The 19,836-nt window shown below is 34.8% G+C and overlaps 1 protein-coding gene across 1 annotated transcript in view; it reads left to right on the top strand.

Annotated features, from left to right (window-relative positions):
* Positions 1–19,836, top strand: part of LOC131162404 (uncharacterized) — a 58,215-nt gene that overhangs the window by 24,413 nt on the left and 13,966 nt on the right. The window contains exons 7-17 of the mRNA XM_058118849.1: positions 1,129–1,273; positions 1,438–1,517; positions 1,591–1,839; positions 2,011–2,255; positions 2,384–2,614; positions 2,696–2,911; positions 3,003–3,056; positions 3,251–3,316; positions 3,417–3,557; positions 3,690–3,743; positions 10,004–10,063. Coding sequence (XP_057974832.1) covers positions 1,129–1,273; positions 1,438–1,517; positions 1,591–1,839; positions 2,011–2,255; positions 2,384–2,614; positions 2,696–2,911; positions 3,003–3,056; positions 3,251–3,316; positions 3,417–3,557; positions 3,690–3,743; positions 10,004–10,063 — 1,541 coding nt within the window. The remainder of the gene's footprint in view (positions 1–1,128; positions 1,274–1,437; positions 1,518–1,590; positions 1,840–2,010; positions 2,256–2,383; positions 2,615–2,695; positions 2,912–3,002; positions 3,057–3,250; positions 3,317–3,416; positions 3,558–3,689; positions 3,744–10,003; positions 10,064–19,836) is intronic.

Genomic DNA, 19,836 nt, shown 5'->3' with positions numbered 1-19,836 from the left:
CTCTGTGGTAGGGTTTCTGTCTTGAAATATTATAGATCAATCCTGATAAGGAAATCTTTGCTGTTTTCATGCATATAGTTTCCTTTTATTTTTATTTTTATTTTTATTTTTTATACAAGGTGACATTATTAATTTGCTCCTAATCCTTCTGGTTTAGATTTCTGCTTACTTTTGTTGCTTTCGTGTGGCAATTCTCAATTTTTCTCTTTTGATTGTTACAATTTTTTTCTTGAACAGTGTTGTTAACTTCCTGTGTTTTAACTCTACATTTGAATTAATTCAAAATTGTGACTTCTTCCCTCCAATCCTTTATGTGCGTGTCACACGTAAGAACTAGTTTTTTGCAAATGGCATGGAGAATGGATGAGTTGTTGCCTGAATTGACATATGGCTTGATGAAATCTTTGTTGTAATTATTGTCAGTATAAGAGTCAACCCATATGTTTAATATCAAGTTTAAAAAAATTGTTTTGAGAAGGTAACATACGACCCAAAGTTCTATTTTCACAATTTTTTAAGCACAAAAAATTGACTCAAACAAGGAAAGGAAGGTAATCATGTAAAAAAAAAAGCGATAAAAAAAGAAATAAATGTTGCTTTGGGGGTTTTAAACTAGTTGGGCTCGTTAGGATATGATAGGTCTAGAATCGTGTGAATCGAGAGATTCTGATCAATTCAGTAGATTAAACAACGATTCAGTTGATTTTAGATTCGCTAGTAAGATTGGTGTCGATTAGGTGCAGAATTGATATGAATTGAGTGTGAATTGAATCGTGAATCGTAAGTTTGTACTGTGTTCATTTTCCATGAGTGACTTGAGTAATTTTCTGTGGTTTTGTCCTTATTTTATTAATGGTAAAATTGATGTACAGTAATCAGTGTTCTGCATGGCTGAGTTGGTTCTGTATGCTTGAACTGTGTCCTTATAATCAAATTTTCCTATCTAGAGTTCAAAGGATGTCCACTTCTCTGTAGGTGTTTTGGTTCTTCTTTCATGTTCAATATATTATTTGTAATGAATACTGCTTCCACAGCAGCTGTTTTTTAAATGTTTAGGCTGTTTTTTTAATATATAAACTGTGTTGTTTCTTGTTTCCTTTTTGAGCATCATTAGAACATGTTGTACAGGTATTCCTGTTAAACCACAAAACTACAGCTCTGAAACTGACCAAGCAGGGGAGGCTGGTATTCATGCTCAGAGCACTTCGCTGATTTCAGATAATGGAGGTTTTCGTTGTTCAGTTGCTGGGGATTCAATTGTCCCTGATCTCATGTGAGCTTTGAAAGACAATGCTTTTTATTCTTTTTAATTTGTAGATTTTTTGTTAACAAAGCACTTGCTTGTTGATCCAGGAAACTAATTTTTTTTTTCAGTACTCTAAATTTCTAAGGTTTTTTTTTTTTCTGAACATCTCTAACTTCTTCATTTTTATGCAGAAATGCAGGATCAGAGTCTAGTTCTTATATTCACCCATTTATTCATGAAAAATTGATGCAAGTTCCAGATGGGGTGCTTGGTAAAGCCTTTTTTGTCTCATGCATGATGTCATATATGAAGTGGCTCAAATGTTTACTGACTTAGCTTTTCAGGTTCTAGAGAGAGAGAATTTTCTTCTATGGAGGCGTCTTCAAGTGCTGGTGTTTGTTGTTATCACCGAAATCAGCATTCAAGTCTCATGGACAAGATTAAAATATTTGATGGAGTACATTTAGAACAGTTGGTTAAGGCTAAGAACATGGGAATTTTAGATTTGTCTCCGGAAGATGAAGTGGAAGGGGAGCTCATTTATTTTCAGCATAGACTGCTAAACAATGGACTTGCTAAAAAATGTTTCATTGGTCTCTTCCTTGATCTTTTTCTTTGTATTTTTGCCCTCCTTTCCCCCATGCAACGATCTTGGAACGTTCTGTTTCTAGATCCTTGTACTTTTAGATTTGAATTTGCTGTATGCTTTATTACAGTCATTTGTATTTTAAGTAGTTTTGTTTGTTTATATACTATTTTTGCAGATGATTTAATTTGTAAAGTTGCAAAGAGTCTACCAGAGGCAATCCATGCTGCACGGGAGCGAAGATGGGATGCTGTCCTTGTTAATCAATATCTCTGTGAACTTAGAGAAGCAAAGAAGCAGGGAAGGAAAGAGCGAAGACACAAGGAAGCGCAGGCCATATTAGCTGCTGCTACTGCTGCTGCTGCTGCTTCATCTAGGGTTTCATCTTTTAGGAAAGATGTCTTTGATGAATCTGTTTATCAGGTCATAAAACTTTTTATTTTTGTTGTTATTATTACTGCTGCTGCTGCTGCTGCTGCTGCTACTACTACTACTACACTAATTCTCATTGCCTAATTGTTTTAATCATCATTTTATTTTCCCCATTGCAGAAGCCACCAAAATTGAACACAAATAGGGCGAGGTCTGGGCTTTATCCTCAGCTGGGGTCACGGGCAAAAGAGACACTTCCTCGGGTAGCTTTTGCAAGGGTTTCGTCAGAAAAGCACTCTAATTTTCCTCAGTTAACATCTGATTTCTCCAAAGAACATCCCAGATCCTGTGACATCTGCGGGCGGTCTGAGACGATATTGAACCCGATATTAATATGTTCTGGTTGCAAGGTTGTCTAGCCATAGTGACAAGTAGATTTAGAACATTTGAATTTTATTTTATTGAGTTCTTACATAGTTATTACCTATCAGGTTGCTGTTCATCTAGATTGCTATCGAAGTGCTAAGGACTCTACGGGTCCATGGTACTGTGAATTATGTGAAGAGTTGTCAAATTTATCTGGAGTGCCAGTTGTCAATTCTTGGGAAAAGCCTTGTTTGGTTGCAGAATGTGGCTTATGTGGTGGCACTACTGGGGCTTTTAGAAAGTCGACAGATGGTCAATGGATCCATGCATTCTGTGCTGAGGTAAAGCAAAGAATGCAGCTCTTCTTTTGTTGTTCAACCTGGCATTAGGATTATAGTTGTTTCTAATTTGCATTACCATTACGTGTCCTAGTGGGTGCTTGAATCAACATACAGAAGGGGGCAACTTAATCTTGTTGATGGAATGGTATGTCTACTTGAATCTTGGATATAAATACAATTAGTAGTTTATGTTACGTGCAAGTGCCTGATGTAAGAAGATACTAGTGGCAGTATAATTTTCATGAACTGCGAAATTTGTATTCATTGTTTCTGCCAGCCTATGTGAGTGGTGCTGAAATTCTCATGTAACACTTACCATTATATATAATGGAATGCCAGGAGGCTCTGACGAAGGGGAGTGATGTTTGTTATCTCTGCCATCGCAAGCATGGTGTCTGCATAAAGGTGAAAGTTGGCTTTGGATTTTTGTTTGTTCATTCTACCATAAGGAGTCATTTGCATCTGAGAACTGATAATAAATCATCTCTAATTTTCATGTTTGTAGTGCAACTATGGCCACTGTCAGAGCACTTTTCATCCTTCCTGTGCTAGAGATGTTGGCTTATACATGAATATGAAGACAAAAAGTGGCTTGCTGAAACACAAGGCTTATTGTGAAAAGCATAGTGTGGAGCAGAGAGCAAAGGTTGAATTTAATTTCTTCTTACATTAAAATGTGGTGTGCTTTTGTGGTCATCATTTCTTCATGGTTCATCTTAAAACAAGAAGAAGAAGAAGAAGCCTTATGGCTCATCTTAACATTCTTGAATTTATACAGGCTGAGACTCAAAAGCATGGTGTTGAAGAATTAAAGAGCCTGAAACAAATTAGGGTGAGTACAGATTGTCTTCTCTATTTGTTGCAGCTTGCTCCATTGTTCTAGTTTTGGTTGAATTCATTTCTGTTTTGTTTTGTGGGAAATTGTTGGTTCCAGTGTTGTTAATTGTTGAAAAGTCAATCATTGTTTCTTTATTGTGCTTCATGATATGGCCCCTGTTTGAAATGTCTTAAAAAATAAGTACTTCTTCGGAAAAATACTTTTTATAAGAACTTATGTTAATAAGCAATGTTTGGTTTAAACTTCATTAAGTACTTCTTCAAACAACCTTTTTTTTTTTTTAGGAAAGTATGTATTTTCTGAAAACAGGGTTTTTTTTTTTTGGACAAAGTACTTGTGTGAAAAAGTACTTATAATAAGTAATAGTAGATTACTTTTAGATAAATAATTTTTCAAATAAGCACTTTTTCCGGAACTAATTATTTGGTCATGTTTGTTTGATTATGATTTGTTTGACTTGGCTAAACTTCACTTGTAATTCTATTAACAGATAGAAGCTGTCACTTTGCCATTAATTTCAAAGAAATGTAATCTATTTTATTAGGATTATATAAGATGTGTAACAAGATGCATGTAATTATTATTATTTTTTTGGAAGCTCTATCTTGGGTAAATTTTTCTGTAATTATTACTTAGAGACCCTGTTTCACATGATTAGAAATACATTTTGAATTTAATTATCTAGCAAAAAATTTCTGTTTTAAAAGGGACATTCTGTTTAAAAAAGTACCTGCATAATCTTCTAACTAGTTCAACAGCTAGACAATGTTGGCCAGTTGGAAAATTATGTGGGTTCTTTTTCCAAGAACTGTATATTTTGTACATATTGTAAAAGAAAGGAGAACTGCATTTATTTGAAATTAATTTGTTAAATATGATTTTTTTGCAATTACCATATATATTCATGAATACTATGTAGCATGGTCGTAAATCATGTATACTTAATGTAATGTAATATAAATATAAATTTTTTTGTTGAGAGGAAATGAGGATAAAAGAAATCCCTGAGGCTGCATAATCCAAATATTTCAAGGGTCCTATAAATCATATAGAAAAAGCTATGGAAGGGCTTTAGATCTAGACTCTAAAGTGATGAGGAGAAAAATTAATTTGTACCTAGATCTGTGCTATAATGTTATATCATGGCTCGGAGATGATGTTGAAAGGTATTAACATTGTTCAAGAAGAGATAGTGATTCAGGTAATGGAAGATATGTGTATAGGGATTGGGATGTCGGGCATTGTTTTCTGCAGCCCCTTTCATGGGAATTTTTTTTTTTTTTGTTTTTGTTTTTGTTTTTTGTTTTTCGTCTTTTTATTTATGGGGAATAGAAGTACTGGTCAGGAATGGACTACATGAATGAAGTCACACTAAAGGGTTGTTCTCTGGCCACCAGATCTGGGGCTGGAACAGAATTTGGGGCTGGATGGTTACATTTGAAGAATTCAAAACCTAGGGGCAGTGGTTGCACTGTTGGTTCCAATGTTTTAAAAGGCTCAATCGAGACTTGCCTCAAAGCAAGGTATGCCTAGTATCAATTTAAAATGCCAAAGTCCAAAATAGCTAATGCATTAGATACCGAGGCTGACACATTTATACAAAGGCATGCCTTTTGTGCCTTTCTAGTTGAGGCTTACACACTTTTGGTGTGTGATTTTCTTGTTAGATTTGAGTGGAAATTTTGACTCCATGTTTTATATAAAAGGAATGACATAATATCAGTTGATTGCTAAAACTCTTGAACCTCAACCTTTCCAGAATAATCGAGAGTTGTATCTTCCGTCTTGAAAGTAATTTGAACTTTGTAATTTATGCTATCACTTGTCATGATTTAGTAATGAATTCAAGTTAGCAATTTTTGAATAGCCAACAAATAGTTTGCAAATTATATTTGTTCTTTTAATGATTTTTAAAATATATGTAATTTATTTTCATATTTTTATCTAAAAATAAAATTCTCAAAAGGCTTGAGGCTTACACCTCGCCTCTTAAGTATTAAAAGGCCTCGCCTTATGCCTTTGTCTTTTAAAACATTGGTTGGTTCTATTTATGGTTTTTCATGATTGTGATTTACTGATTTGAGTCGGTATTTTAAGGGATGAATAATAAAATACAAGCAAAAACATGGAGAATGGGCATTTTATATGTCTCCTTTATTTTTTATTATTTATTTCATTTAAAAAAAAATGCTTCCCCCATAATTTTACTTATGCTGTTGGAACAAACAGTTCTAAAGTAAATATTATGCTAAGCATTCGTTCCTATTAATAGAAAATTCTCCGTGCTGTGCATTTTTAAGTCATCCTTCATGTATGCTTACATATTTATATGTATGTATATATCTGTGTGAGTGTGTATATATATTCCTATGTAATCAATTATTTTGGTTTAGATGTGGTACTACTGCCATATTGGTCTATTTAATAGCACTCACCACCTTTTGGGGGTTTGTTGAGTTTGAATAGGCTTGGTTTGGTTGTAGGTAAAGTTTGTCCTCCATGAGTGCCACTTTTATGCAAAATGTCTGCCACTTTTATGCAAAATGAACCTCTTCGTTCTTGCACACATAAAAACTGGTTTGTACCCTGGACCGTAAATATATTCTCGAACAAGGTAGATTATTTTGTTATTATTTTGAAGTTGGCGGAAGATAGATTTAAAATGTGATATGTAATTGTATTTGTCCGGGCTCAGGTGGTAAACAGTTGGAGTGGGTTTAGGGAAATTCAATGTTCAAATGTTAATAATTAAAAAAATTAAAAAGAAAAAAAAAACAAGAAAAAAAGTTTTCTATGGAAAGCTGTTTGCTGGTAATATATTACAAGATAGATTTTTTTAATTTTATGAAATGCTGAAGTTCTGGGACAAAAAAAAGAGAAGTTTATAATCTCTCTCGCTTCCCTTTTTTCGCTCATGCATGGCGATGAGTGAAGAACAGTTGCTGTGGAGAGGAAATCCTTTGACCTTGTGCTTGAGGGCTTGAAGGTCATTCTTCTCAGAATAACTGTGTAAAGAAGGTTCGAAAGTTTTCTATCTTTTGATGGTGGACAAAGTTGATTGGTTCATTTGTTTGTGCGCTGAGTTCTGGGTTAGGAGGTAAAAGGTCAGGGTGGGGAGTATTAATCCAAGGCATAAATCTTACCAGTCATTTTTTTGAAAAAAGAGGACTGTGTCTTGTCCTCATTGAGTCTGTAATCATTTCCCCTGTTTAGTATTTATTTTTCAATCAGAAAAGAGTTTCATTTTATTGGCTTTTTAATATTTTTCAATTCCATATTTTGTAATACATTCTCTGTAAAAGTATGTAACGAGCCATCCACATTCATGATTTTCAGATCAAGCAAGTTATGCAATTTTTTTAGAATTTATTATGTGTTTGGGAATAATTTTTGTCTTTTTATCTATCTGGTAGATTTTACAAATAATGTTGCGTAATTGTGAAATATAGCAATTTTTAAGGCCTTCTTTTTATTCAAGTTAGTTAAGTGCTACTTCTTCATAAACATGTATCTGTTTGAAATTCTAGCATATGAAATTAGTGCTCCAATCTCATCTTTTTATTCTAATATAGAATTGTTTTTGTGGGATTTTCAAAATTTCCCCTGGAATCTTGTTGACAAATTATTTGATGAACTAGTCAATTAGATGATTGCTTTTCATTCTTTTGTTCTCACCCTAGATGGGACATGGGATGTTTTGAAGAGAGCAAAGCTTTTGAGATGCCTGTTGCAATCCTTTTTGTTGCATAGTTGAGATTCTATTCTCTTCTGTCCTTCCTGTTGGATAAGGCAATTTAGAAGGCCAAGATTTTTCTAAACTTTAGGCATTCACTTGGACTTTGACTCTCAGTAGAATTGATGCTAATAGTTTTGCTAGTGAAAAAGACCTACAGGGAACTCATTCCTGACATTTTATGATATGTCTAATTTCTAATAAGATGAGTGGTCGCCTGCTTCTTTAGAAGTGGCCATGCTGTTTTGGTTTAATGTCAAGGGAGAGCAGATGAAACTGGTTGGTGTGGGTGAATTTATAGGGGCAAAGTTATGTCATTTTTGGTGAGAGTATGTTTGGGAAGGTGTTGTCATATGTACTTGGTTTTCTGCCCTTTGGGTTCTACTGAAGGAGAGGAGTCATTTTCAAGGATCAGGATACATTATGCTATTTGTGATAAGTGGTTCAGGTTTTAGCTTCTGGTGTTTAGGGTCATATATTCAAATGATTAGCAGAGGGATATGAGGGTTATTTTATCATTTTTTTTGGTTGAAGGACATCTGTTCTCCCTTGATAGGAGTGTTCATAGAAGTCCAAGGTCTTAAATATCGATTTCCACTCAAATTTTGAAGCTCCAAAAGTACAGAAATTTCGACAGAAATTTTGTTTTCAATGTCAATTCGATTTTGATTTGAAAAAATAACGGAAATTAGTAGTAAAGCATGAGATTCTTTGTGAATCTTTAGAAATGGTTAATAAACATAATGATGTAAGTTTTAGGACAAATATATTACAAGTTAAATATATCTATGTCGTGTATGAGGTGGAAAACTTGTAATATTGTATGTGTATCAAACATATTTGTAAGATAAATGTACATTAAACATATTCAGTTAATACAAATGAAATTTGTAAATCATTTAAATATTATTTATTATACAAATAATGATAATTTAGACATGAATGGTTAAATAAAATGTTGCTGTTAGTTTATATTTTCATATAATTTCAAAAGCACTTGTAATAATCTTTTGTTTCGATAAAAATAAATAAAATAAATCAAGAGAGAAATTTCACTTTACTCCTAAATCTCTTATTTGGATTCCGGGGAAATTTCATTGTATAGTTAAAATTTCGACAAGTTTTGCTAAAATTTCGAGATTTCTATAAATTTCAGATGATTCATTGAGATTCGACGGGAATTATGCAAGACATAAATCGATTGCCATTTTGATTTCAAGGATGACGGAAACCTGAAATTTCGACAATTTTGTGGAAATTTAAGACATGCATAGAACTGACCAACCTGACCCAACCCAATCCAAATTGCCTACAAAGAATGGTTTCAGAGAAGAATTTTGGTTGGATTGTGGATTTTAATTCCATACAAACTGAACGTGTGGGTCGGATGATGGATTGGGGGTGCAAATCACCTGACCCGACCCAACCTAAATATAATGGTAAAAAAGTAAAAGAAACAACAAAAATAAACGGGAGAGAAGGCTGAATGTTGCATATTTTGGGTGTTGCTTTGATGTTTTAAGGTTCTTTAGAGAAACTTTTTCCAGTTCAATCTATATCTTTTGATCTGTTGACACTTGCATATGTTTTGCAAAATTTCAATTTCACTTATACTTTTCTATGTTAATTTCTTCTTTGAAAAAATAAAACTAAACCGCCAACCTGATCCCATTCACTTGTGTCAACCTGACCCAAACTGATTCAAGCTGCATCCAATATGGTTCAACTTAGGTTTGAGTTTTTTTATCAAACCAACGTAATTGGTTTGGTTGGAAATTTGAGCTCAACCTGACCCACGAACATCCCTATCCCTTAGTGTGCTTGTTCCTTTATAAATTTCTTCTTCTATCCAACTAAAATTGCCTGGGCTTGTTACTCATGGTTATGTCATTGAAACTTAAACTAAAAAATTCCTGAATTTTAAATCTGCTCTTTGAGTGAATTTTGTTTCAGAAAATTGGACTATTTTTAAACATGGTTCTCATTGACATTTTGAAACTGTCTCTTCAATACTACAGCACATGAAAATTATTTACCCTAAAATTAAAGTTATTGTTCTGTACTTAATTTTATCTCAAGTGTCCCTGGATCTCCCCTCTGACTTAGTCTAATTGTTTTTATTCTGTGTTTTCACTCATGCAATAGTTTCATTGTTATGTTCATAGAGATTTTTTTGGTTTGATGTAATTTTTGCATATGATTGTCTTGTGTTTAATGTATGCTAGCTGTGGGCACATGCTATGTATGTGCTCCGCAGGTCCAAACTTACTGTTTGTTGGGGAGATAATATAGAGTTATGGTTAATTTTTTTTTTTTAGGGAATCTCAATTTACTATTTACTCATTTATTTGGTGAATTTATTTTAATTCTAAACTCATGGAAGAATGAGGGCATTTCAGGAATAGTAAGGTTGAACAGTGCTGATTGAAACAATCTTTTCTTCTTTAATTAATACTGGAGATTCATTTTTCTTAAAAGATAACTGTTCTAATTGTCCACTTTGTGATTTACTTTTGCACAGGTTGAATTAGAGCGATTGCGCCTTCTTTGTGAGAGAATAATCAAGCGAGAAAAATTGAAAGTAAGCCACGCAAATGTTTCCTCACTTTAAGTGATATGTGTGTACGTGTATTAAATTTTACCACATTTCCGTTGGCTGTGCACTTATTTTATTTGCTGAAGTGGGTACTAAAGGAAATAAATATATCATGTGTTGTAATGAGTCTTTTGTAGTTGACTGCATTTAAGCCCCTGTTTGGTACCAGTTAAAAAATAAGTGCTTATTGAAAAAAGTACCTAAAATAAGTACTTGTGTAAAATGTAAATAGCAGGATAGCTTCCATGTAGTTGCTCCATACATTTCAGCATCTCCTTTGCCTGTTTTATTTTTGAATGCAAAAATTGCATTAATGTAAGATTAATTGTATATATACACATATATATTTGATTTTAAAAGAATTCATTAACAAGAGAGAAGAATTTACTACAGGTGGAGGATAAGAGATTCTCCTAAAAAGCTAAAGAAGTAAAAGAATTTATAGTAATGCATCCCTCCAGTTCCACTGAAGGTTTGACAAAAGTAATCCCCAAAAATAGCCAAAAGAATGAGCCCAAGAAGATGCTAGGAAACCAACTCTGTCCTATAGGATACAAATTGGGGTTGCTTTGCCATTAAAAATACTTACCTTCCATTCTGTCCAAAGAGTTCAAAGGATGGAAAATATAGCACATCTCCAAAGAACCATCTCATCCTTACTTCTTCTAAAGCCTTTATAATACACTTTCAAGAAGGCTTCAACAATCCGTGGGAAGACCGCATCCTCACCAAAGATTGAAAATAACCTAACCGACATCTCTTTAGCCATCTGGAAACAAAGGATCAAATGGTTGATAGTTTCATTAGAATCATGCACATAAAACAAATAACTGGATTTATAGCTTTGTGAGGCCTCTGCAGCTGCAAAATATGTGTGAGGCCTCTGCAGCTGCAAAATATCATTAGTATTAAGCCAGTAAAGGACCAAGGTCCAGATGAAAGCCCTTATTTTGAAAGTAACCTTAGCTTTCCATATAAAGTTATTCACAGTGAAAGTGCAAGGGCTCAAGGATTTCATAAGTTAAGAGGAAAAAAAAAAACTTGGTGGAAAAAGAACAATAGGAATCCCCTACCCAAATCCTTGAGTCATCTCTCATTGTTGGAGAAAAAAATTCCAGCACTCAATAAAATGGTTAAATCATTACTCTCTCCCACATTAATATTCTTGAAAAAATGAAAATCCCTAGAGAGGGTCTCCTTCCAAAGTGTAGGAATCAATAATCTAGAATTATGTAACCTAGACAATCTAAAAAAACGGGGGAGTAAAGACTCCAATGGTTTCTCACCCACCTAGGTATGCTCTCAAAAACGTATGCTATTTTTATTTTTTGAAGATTTACCTTCATGTAGTTATTTCCTTTTGCTTAAGATGTGTTTAGAATTATCTCTGTTTTTTTATTTTTCTTATTACAAGGAAAACTTGATGGTGACGAAATCAATAGCACTATTAGATTTGGTACCTTGAATCTATTATGCAAGCTGGAGGAGAAATTGAAGATATAATGCATAGAGTTAAAGTAGGTTGGATAAAATGGAGAAGTGCTTCGAGTGTGCTTTGTGATCATAGAATACCTTTAAAATTAAAAGGAAAAGTTCTATTAGATAGCTGTAAGACCAGCTATGCCATATGAATAAGAATGTTAGGCGACTAAGAGACAACACATCCAAAAAGTGAACTATTTTGAGATGAGAATGCTAAAATGGATTTGTGGTATAATGTTAGAAGATAAATTAAGAAGTGAACATATTCATAGGTTCGGTGTAGCTCATGTAGAAGATAAGGAAGGGACGACTTAGATGGTTTGGGCACTTGCAACGTAAGCCAAATAGTGTGCCAGGGAGGAAGAGGGAGGTTACTGTGAAGGGCAATAGAAGGGGTAGAGGTAGACCTAAAATTACTAAGAATTAGATAACGACTAAGGATTTAACAGCATGAATTTTGTTGGGGGAAATTGCCCATGATTGCATAAAATGGCGGAAAAGCATTCATGTTGTCGAATCTACTGGGGACGGCTTAAGGGTTGGTTTGTGTTGTTGTTGTTGCTCTTACAAGGAAGACAAGTGATGACAAGTTGATGTAACATCAAAGAGGGATAGGAGAGTGGGAAGAGAGGAACATAAAGGGAATGGGGAAACACTTAGTTTTTCAAATTCAATAAAATAACTTTTTCAAGCATGCAACCTACTATTATATATAGAAAAACCGAGCTTTTTATTATTGAACTCTTAAGTAGTTTTTTTTTTTTTAATCCTATGCACAATTAGAAAAATGAACCCATATATAAACATATTTTAATTAATGACTATTACATACATTGTGCTAAGCCTCAGTAGGGGGAACAGAGTGGGAACAGACAGAGAGGTGGGAAAGGAAAAAATGGTATGGTTTGTAATTTCCCTTGCAGCATTGGGCACTTGAAACTTTTTTCAAGCAACTTTTGGTGACAAGCTTCAATGGGAAGGTAGATCATAGGATGGGCGTTTGAAAAGATGGTCAAATGCTTGGACCTGTAATGTAATGTACTTATAATTCTTGTTGATCTTGCAAATAAGAGGTGGGCATAAGTAGTTTGAAGAAAGGGAAGGACCCTAACAAGAATGATGTGTTGCATGGGAAACTGATGTTGAGGTTACAGGTTTGGTTTACAAAATCTCTCACAGCAAGGAATTTTCCAAAGGTTTCTCTAAAGTCTGCTCCCAAGGCCGATCATGGATCACTTCTTTATTCTTCTTGACACGGGAGGAGTTAAATGGGGGCCAAACCCTCTCTGTTTCGAGAACATGTAGCTCTAGCATGACAGGTTCGGTAATCTGGTTAAGCATTGGTCGACTGCTCTTCATTTTGAGGGAAAAAACAAGCTTTGTAGCCGCCACTAAATTGAAGGGCTGAAGGAAAAAATGAAATGTTGGAACAAAAATACTTTTGGTTACATCCACTTAAAAAAGAATGCAATCCTCGATTGCATTTAAGAGCTGGACATTGAAGAGTTAGGTCAAGGCTTCATTGTCGAAACTAACCCTAAAAGGATCTTGCTCAGGAAAGAGCTTGTTGATGTTATTAACATGGAAAAAACCACTTGGAGACAGAAATCCAAAGCACTTTGGCTCAAGGAGGGGGAACCGAACACCTGTTTCTTCCACTGAACAGCTAATGCACATCATATGTTTAACTTGTCAGCCAGAATCAAGGTTGAAATGGGGGGACTCTTGTGCTGGAAGAGGATATTAAAAGGAGCATCTGTGATTTCTACCAGAATCTTTACACCAAACTGGAGACTTGAGGCTAATAGTTGATGGCCTAACTTTGAGCGCCCTTGTTCCTTCCTCAGTGCAGTGGCTTGAAAGGCCCTTCAATGAGGAGGAATTTATCAGGCCATCAAGGGCAGCAATGGGGCTAAAGCACCTGGCCCTAATGGTTTCACTTTGGGTTTTTTTTTTTTTTTCCAAAAGAATTGCGACCTTCGTGAACATGATATTTTCAATATTTTTGATGAGTTCTACAGAACGGGTGGGTTTGTGGGTAGCATCAACTCCACCTCTTTTCACCTTGGTTCCCAAGAAAACAAGGGCTTGCAACATCAAAAGCTTTTGTCGATCAGCCTTGTGGGCAGCATTTTTAAGATCCTATCCAAAGTCCTCGTTATGAGGCTTAAAAAAGCAATTCCAAAAGTTATTGGCCAGCATCAATGTGCTTTGGTTGCAGGAAAGCAGATTATAGAGGCAGCCCTGGGTGCAAATGAAGTGGTGGATGGCCACAGTAAGGGAATGAATAGTGGGTGGTCTTTAAGCTTGGCATGGTGAGAGCATTTGATTGTGTGAATTGGAACTTTCTCCTTTATATTCTTGAAGAATGGGTATTTTTTTGGGAGCTCTGGTGTAGATGGATCCAACAATGTATTACTACCCAAACTTTTTTTGTGCTCATTAGCGGCTGACCTTTGGGCTTGTTTCACTTTTCTTGAGGTCTAAGGCAAGGAGACTCTCTCTCTCTCTCTCTCCTTTTGTTGTTATGGAAGTGTTGAGTCTTTTGATTCGAAAAAGCTACTGAAGGAGGGCCTTCTTGAAGGTCTCATTGTCGAAAAGAATGTGAGTGTCTTGGAATTCTTCCATCTTCTTTTTGTGTATGATATCATTGTCTTTTGTGAAAATGATCCTCAGATAATCCTCAACCTTAGTTGTATTTTCCTTGGTTTCGAAGCAGTTTCAGGTCTGAAGAATAATTGGGAAAAAAGTGAGATTATTAGTATAGTTGGACCTCTCCTTGTGGGTCTTTTAGGTTGCACACTAGGGGTTTTTCCTATTACCCACATTGGTCTCTGCCTTGGACCCAATCATTGAAAGATTTGAAAGAAATTGGCTGGTTGGAACAGGAACTACCTCTCAAAAGCAGAGTGACTCACCTCCCAGCGCACACTGCCCAACATCCTGGTTTATTTTACATACCTCTTTCCCATCCCTTGCTCAATGAAGGAATTCAAAAGAGATTTCTGTGGTGGAGGGCAGAGGATTCAAATATCATCTCGTTAAATGGGGGGCGATCAAACAAACCATCCAAAAAGGAGGCTTGGGGCTTAAATCTCTCTCTACTTTCAACAAGGCTTACCTGGGAAATGCATCTAGATTCATGAAGGAGAAGGACCATTATTGGAGGGAAATCATTGCTTGTAAATATAGTCTGCCATAATGGTTGGACCATGATGGAAGTGAGAGGTGTTATGGCATCAGAGTGTGGAAATTCATCAGGAATGGATGGGATAGATTCATGTCCTATATCAAATTCCAAGTTGGGAATGAGGACAATGTATTTTTGGCATGATGTTTGGTGTAGTTAATCTCCTCTCAGCAATAACCTCCCTTCCATTTGCCAGAGGATATTGCCCAAGATTGTGCAAATTTGCAGAAAAAAATTCATGTAGGTGACCGCACCCTGTGGGACTCGAGGCTTGGTGGTGGTTGTGGTTTAATTTTGATGGTTTGCAGGATACTGAAATTTGATAAAGGAGAGTGGAAGAAAGATTGAAGAAGTTTGCAAGGTTGGAATTTTTTGACTGACAGCAGGGTGGATGATTGGTTTTTGTTGAACTAAGGGGCTTCAGGCCTTCCTTTTGGGGGTTAATTATTTGATCCTTTTCTGGTCATGGTTATAGAAGGGAAGAATATGAGAGATTAACAGAATGGGAGACGTGGAAGAAAAGATTGAAGGTGAAGATTAGTGGGTGAGAAGTTGTAGAAAGAGAAACCATATGTGGGCTCTGATGCATGAAAAGGGAGAGAAAAGAGAGGAGAATGAAGAAGATACAATGAGGAAACACACATACTGTTTAGATTTCAAATTTACTAAAAAATTGTTTGGAACAATTCAACCTGCTCAAAATTATATATAAATAAATAATAAAAGAATTACAAACGAACCCCTTACTAATTAAAAAAAAACCTCCTGCACACTTAAATTAAAAATGAACACCCATGTAAACATAATTCTGATTAACTACTCCTTAACATATTGGACCCAGCAATCCCTTAATTCAGTTCTTCAGAATTAGCCTCCAATGGGGTCCACCCCCGGCTTGTAGTTCTACATTACATGTTTTCATATTTTCCAATTATACAGGAAAAGGAGTGTTCCAACTGGGGGTCCACCTCCAGTTTCTGTTTGATGCAGTTGTAAAAAAAAAAAGTTATCTTTGTCCAAAATTTGTACATTTTGCGATCATGTTTATAAAAAAAAAAATTACATTTTTTTTTTTTTTTTTGCAGCTAAAAGAAATAAGTAGGTGCCATTTTGTCGCTTTGTAAATTTCTTTTGAGAGAGAGTTTTTGCTTTGTAAATGGTTGTCAAACATGAGAGGGAGAGAGATATGGAGCCAAGTTTTGATTGCTCTAGTATTTTTAATGGCCGTGTTAGTTGTAATTGAGATTTTTGTGCGGCAGACTCTACAAACCTAATTGGTGATTTCATCCAGTTGCAGTTGCACGTTAGTTTTGTTGGTTTGCACAATCTTCTTGGTGTGGATGATATGGTTTTGGGTCTGCATAGTCTTCTTGCCTGGGTTGGTTCTGTTTTCTGGCAACACCTTTTTTTTTTGTGGTCCATTAAAATCCAATATGCCTGGCTAATGTAGCATGAAAGGACTGACAAATAACTTTTTTTCTTAGACTCCGCTTGCATATTAATGTTGTTGCATAGAAATATTTAAAGTTTACCCACACACATGCTCAAAAAATCGAACACTTTGTGGTATGCACACAGGCAAATGCCTGAAGCTTGGATGAAAGATTGGTTCTTTGCTCTGGTATGTTTGTTATGCTGCTGAATCAGAAACGGAACTGGCCAATTTTTGTTTTGTATTTCCTTCTTAGGTTCACCATCTCATAATTGATTTTGTTCTAGAATTAAACTTCAGTGGGGGTTTTTTTACATGCCCATCGTTGGAAACTTGTGACAAGTGCAATTGGAATGCTGTGAATTGATTTAGGAAGAAGATGCATCTTGGTGATTTAGTGTAGCTAATGGTTTGTTACATGGGCTCAACCTTGTGGTCTTTGCTTCAACTGGCTTTATCAGGTCTTATTTAGGTTATATACATCTGTGGCAAGGCAATATCGCACCCTAGGAGGGGTTTGGACTATGTTGTGATTGTGAAGAAGCTTTGGTGAGGGGTCTCACCCTTTATAAACCTTATTAAATAATGAATTAGGGGATGAAGCTACACTTAATGAGATGTGTAGATTTTGTCTTGATTGCAAAGTAGATTTGGCAAATGAGATTTTTCTTTTATAACCATATTATAGATAAAATGATTTTTGTTGCCTTTTATAATATTCTCATGGATGCTTTCCTCCTTAAATGGGGATTGAATTGTTTTGGAACACTTTTGGGAGCCTTTCTTTCGACAGAGTGCTATGAACTTTGTTGAAAGTGCCTTGGTAGTATATTAGTTGGATACCACTCAATTTTCCTAAGCTCTTATCAGAGTGCTAAGTTTGTGTATATATAGATTTTTGTCAGATCTTCAAAATTTTTAAGGGCCAATTGTTATGCTGGAGTGGTTTGAAGACCAAGTCTTTCTGGGGATCTTGAGCTCATAGTTATTGCATGTAGAGTCACAACAACAAAACCAAGCCTTAAGTCCCACTAGGTGGGGTCGGTTATATGAATCATTTTCCGCCAATTTATGCGATTTTGGACCATTGCGTTTGACTAATTCAAGGCTATTAAATCCTTACTCACTATCTTATTCCAAGTTATTTTAGGTTTACCCCTACCCCTTCTTCTGTCCCTCATAGTAATTAACTCATTCTTTCTCACTTGCTCACTATGTGGCTTACGTTGTAAGTGCCCAAACCATCCAAGTCCTCCTTGCCTTATCTTCTATAGGAGCTACACCTAACTTACCGTGAATATGTTCATTTCTAAATTTATCTTTCTGTGTTATATCACTCATCCATCTAAGCATTCTTATCTCGACAACTTTCACATTTTGGACATTCTGTTTCTTCGTCGTCCAACTGACTCCCTTTAAATTTTGAGGGTATTCTACATTCACAAAGTACTCGAAGTACTTTTTCATTTTATCCAACTTGCTTTAACTCTATGTATTACATCTTCTTCAATTTCTCTTTCGGCTTGCATAATAAATCCAAGGTATCAAAATCTACTAGTGCTATTGATTTCTTCATCATCGAGTTTAACTTTGTGTCCAATGTTCCACCTATTATTATTGAAATTACATTTCATATATTCTGTTTTATTTCTATTTATCCTAAAGCCTCTAGATTCTAAAGCTTCTCTCCAATTATTTTAACTTAGATTCTACTCCACCCATAGTTTCATCAATCAAGACAATATCATCTGCCAACAACATATACCATAGAACCCCACTTTGGATACTCTTAATCAGTTCATCCATCACTAAAGCAAAAAGATAAGAGCTCAAAGCAGATCCTTGATGTACACCTATTTTGATTGGAAAGTTTCTAGTCTCTCCGCCTATAGTCCTAATACTAGTCATTACTCCATCATACATATCCTTAATGACATCAGTTTACCTACTACATATCATATGCTTTCTCTAAGTCAATAAATGCCATATGCAAATCCCTCTTCTTTTCCCTAAAGTTTTCCATTAATCGTCTTAAAAGATATATAGCTTCTGTAGTAAGATCTCCTAGGCATAAAACCAAATTGATTTTTTGAGACCTTCGTTTCTAGTCTTAATTTTTGTTCAACTATCCTCTCCCATAGTTTCATTGTATGGCTCAATTTTAATTCCACGATAGTTATTACAATTTTGAATATCTCCTTTATATTTGTATATTGGTATTAAAGTGTTTTTCGTCCATTTATCTAACGTTTTCTTTGTTTTTATAATTGTGTTAAATAAATTAGTTAACCATATAATTTTGGTATGACCTAAGAATTTCCAAACTTCAATTGGGATGTTATCCGGTTTTATAACTTTTTCATTTTTCATTTTTTTAGTGCAAACTTAATTTCATTAACTCTAATTTTGCAAAAAATCTCATATTTGTACTCTTTTCCTCATTTTTCAATTCTATGTTTAAGCCTTCTATTTGGTCTTCATTAAACAACTTACTAAGGTAACTTCACCATCTTTCTTTTATGTCTTCTTCCTTAACCAAGACAATATGATCCTCACTTTTTATAAATTTTACATTACCTAAGTCCTTACTCTTTCTTTCCCCTTCTTTTGTATCTAATCTATCATACAAATTATTAACTGATCTATGTTTAGTGTCACTAACGGCCTTTTTTGCATCTTTTCTCACCTCTTTATATTTTTCGAAGTTATCCATGTTTCTACATTTTTGCCATCTTTTATGCCAAATTATTTTTGTCTTTACGGCTTTTTGGACATCTTTGTCCTACCACCAACTTTCCTTGCTATTCAAGAATCTTTTCCTTGATTCACCTAAAATATCCTTTGTTATCTTTTTAATAGAGCCTAACTATCCTACTCCAAAGGGTATCTGTATCTATCCTATCCTCTATAGTCCAATAACCATCTTTGATCATTTTATCTTTAAATTTTTATATATTTTCTCCCTTTAGGTTCCATCACCTAGTTCTCTTACACAGGTTTATTTTATGCTTTCTCTTCCATTTTTTAATACATATATCTAACACTAAAGCTCTATGTTGTGTGGTTAAACTTTCACGTGGGATAACTTCACAATCCTTGCATGATGAATGATCTACCCTCCGATTTAAGAAAAAATCTATTGACTTTTATTTTGTCCACTTTCAAAGGTTATTAAGTGTTTTTCTCTCTTCTTAAAACAAGTATTCATTGTAATAAAATCATATGAAATAGCGAAGTCTAAGATCTTCTCCCCAGACTGATTTTTGTCTCCATAACCATATCCCCCATGTATTCTCTCATAACTTTTATTATCCTTTCCAACATGTCCATTCAGTTTTGCTCCTATGAATATATTCTTAGTCCCTGATATGTCTTGTATAATAATATCCATATCTTCTCAAAATTGTCACTCTTAAAATTTTTTGCTAAGCCTATTTGAGGAGCATAAGCACTAATGATATTTATTATCTCTTGGCCTAAGACCATCTTGATTTTTATAATTTTATCTCCTTCTCTATTTACTTCTATAAAGCTATCTTTTAAGTTTTTTTCTACAATAATTCCTACCTCATTCTTATGTTTTTCTTTTCCAGTGTATCATAGTTTAAATCCCGATTTATCAGTTTTTCTAGCTTTCTTCCCCACCCACTTAGT

The sequence above is a fragment of the Malania oleifera genome, chromosome 8, assembly GCF_029873635.1.
Source record: "Malania oleifera isolate guangnan ecotype guangnan chromosome 8, ASM2987363v1, whole genome shotgun sequence".
NCBI lineage: Eukaryota > Viridiplantae > Streptophyta > Magnoliopsida > Santalales > Ximeniaceae > Malania > Malania oleifera.
This window is presented reverse-complemented; position numbering and strand designations above follow the sequence as displayed.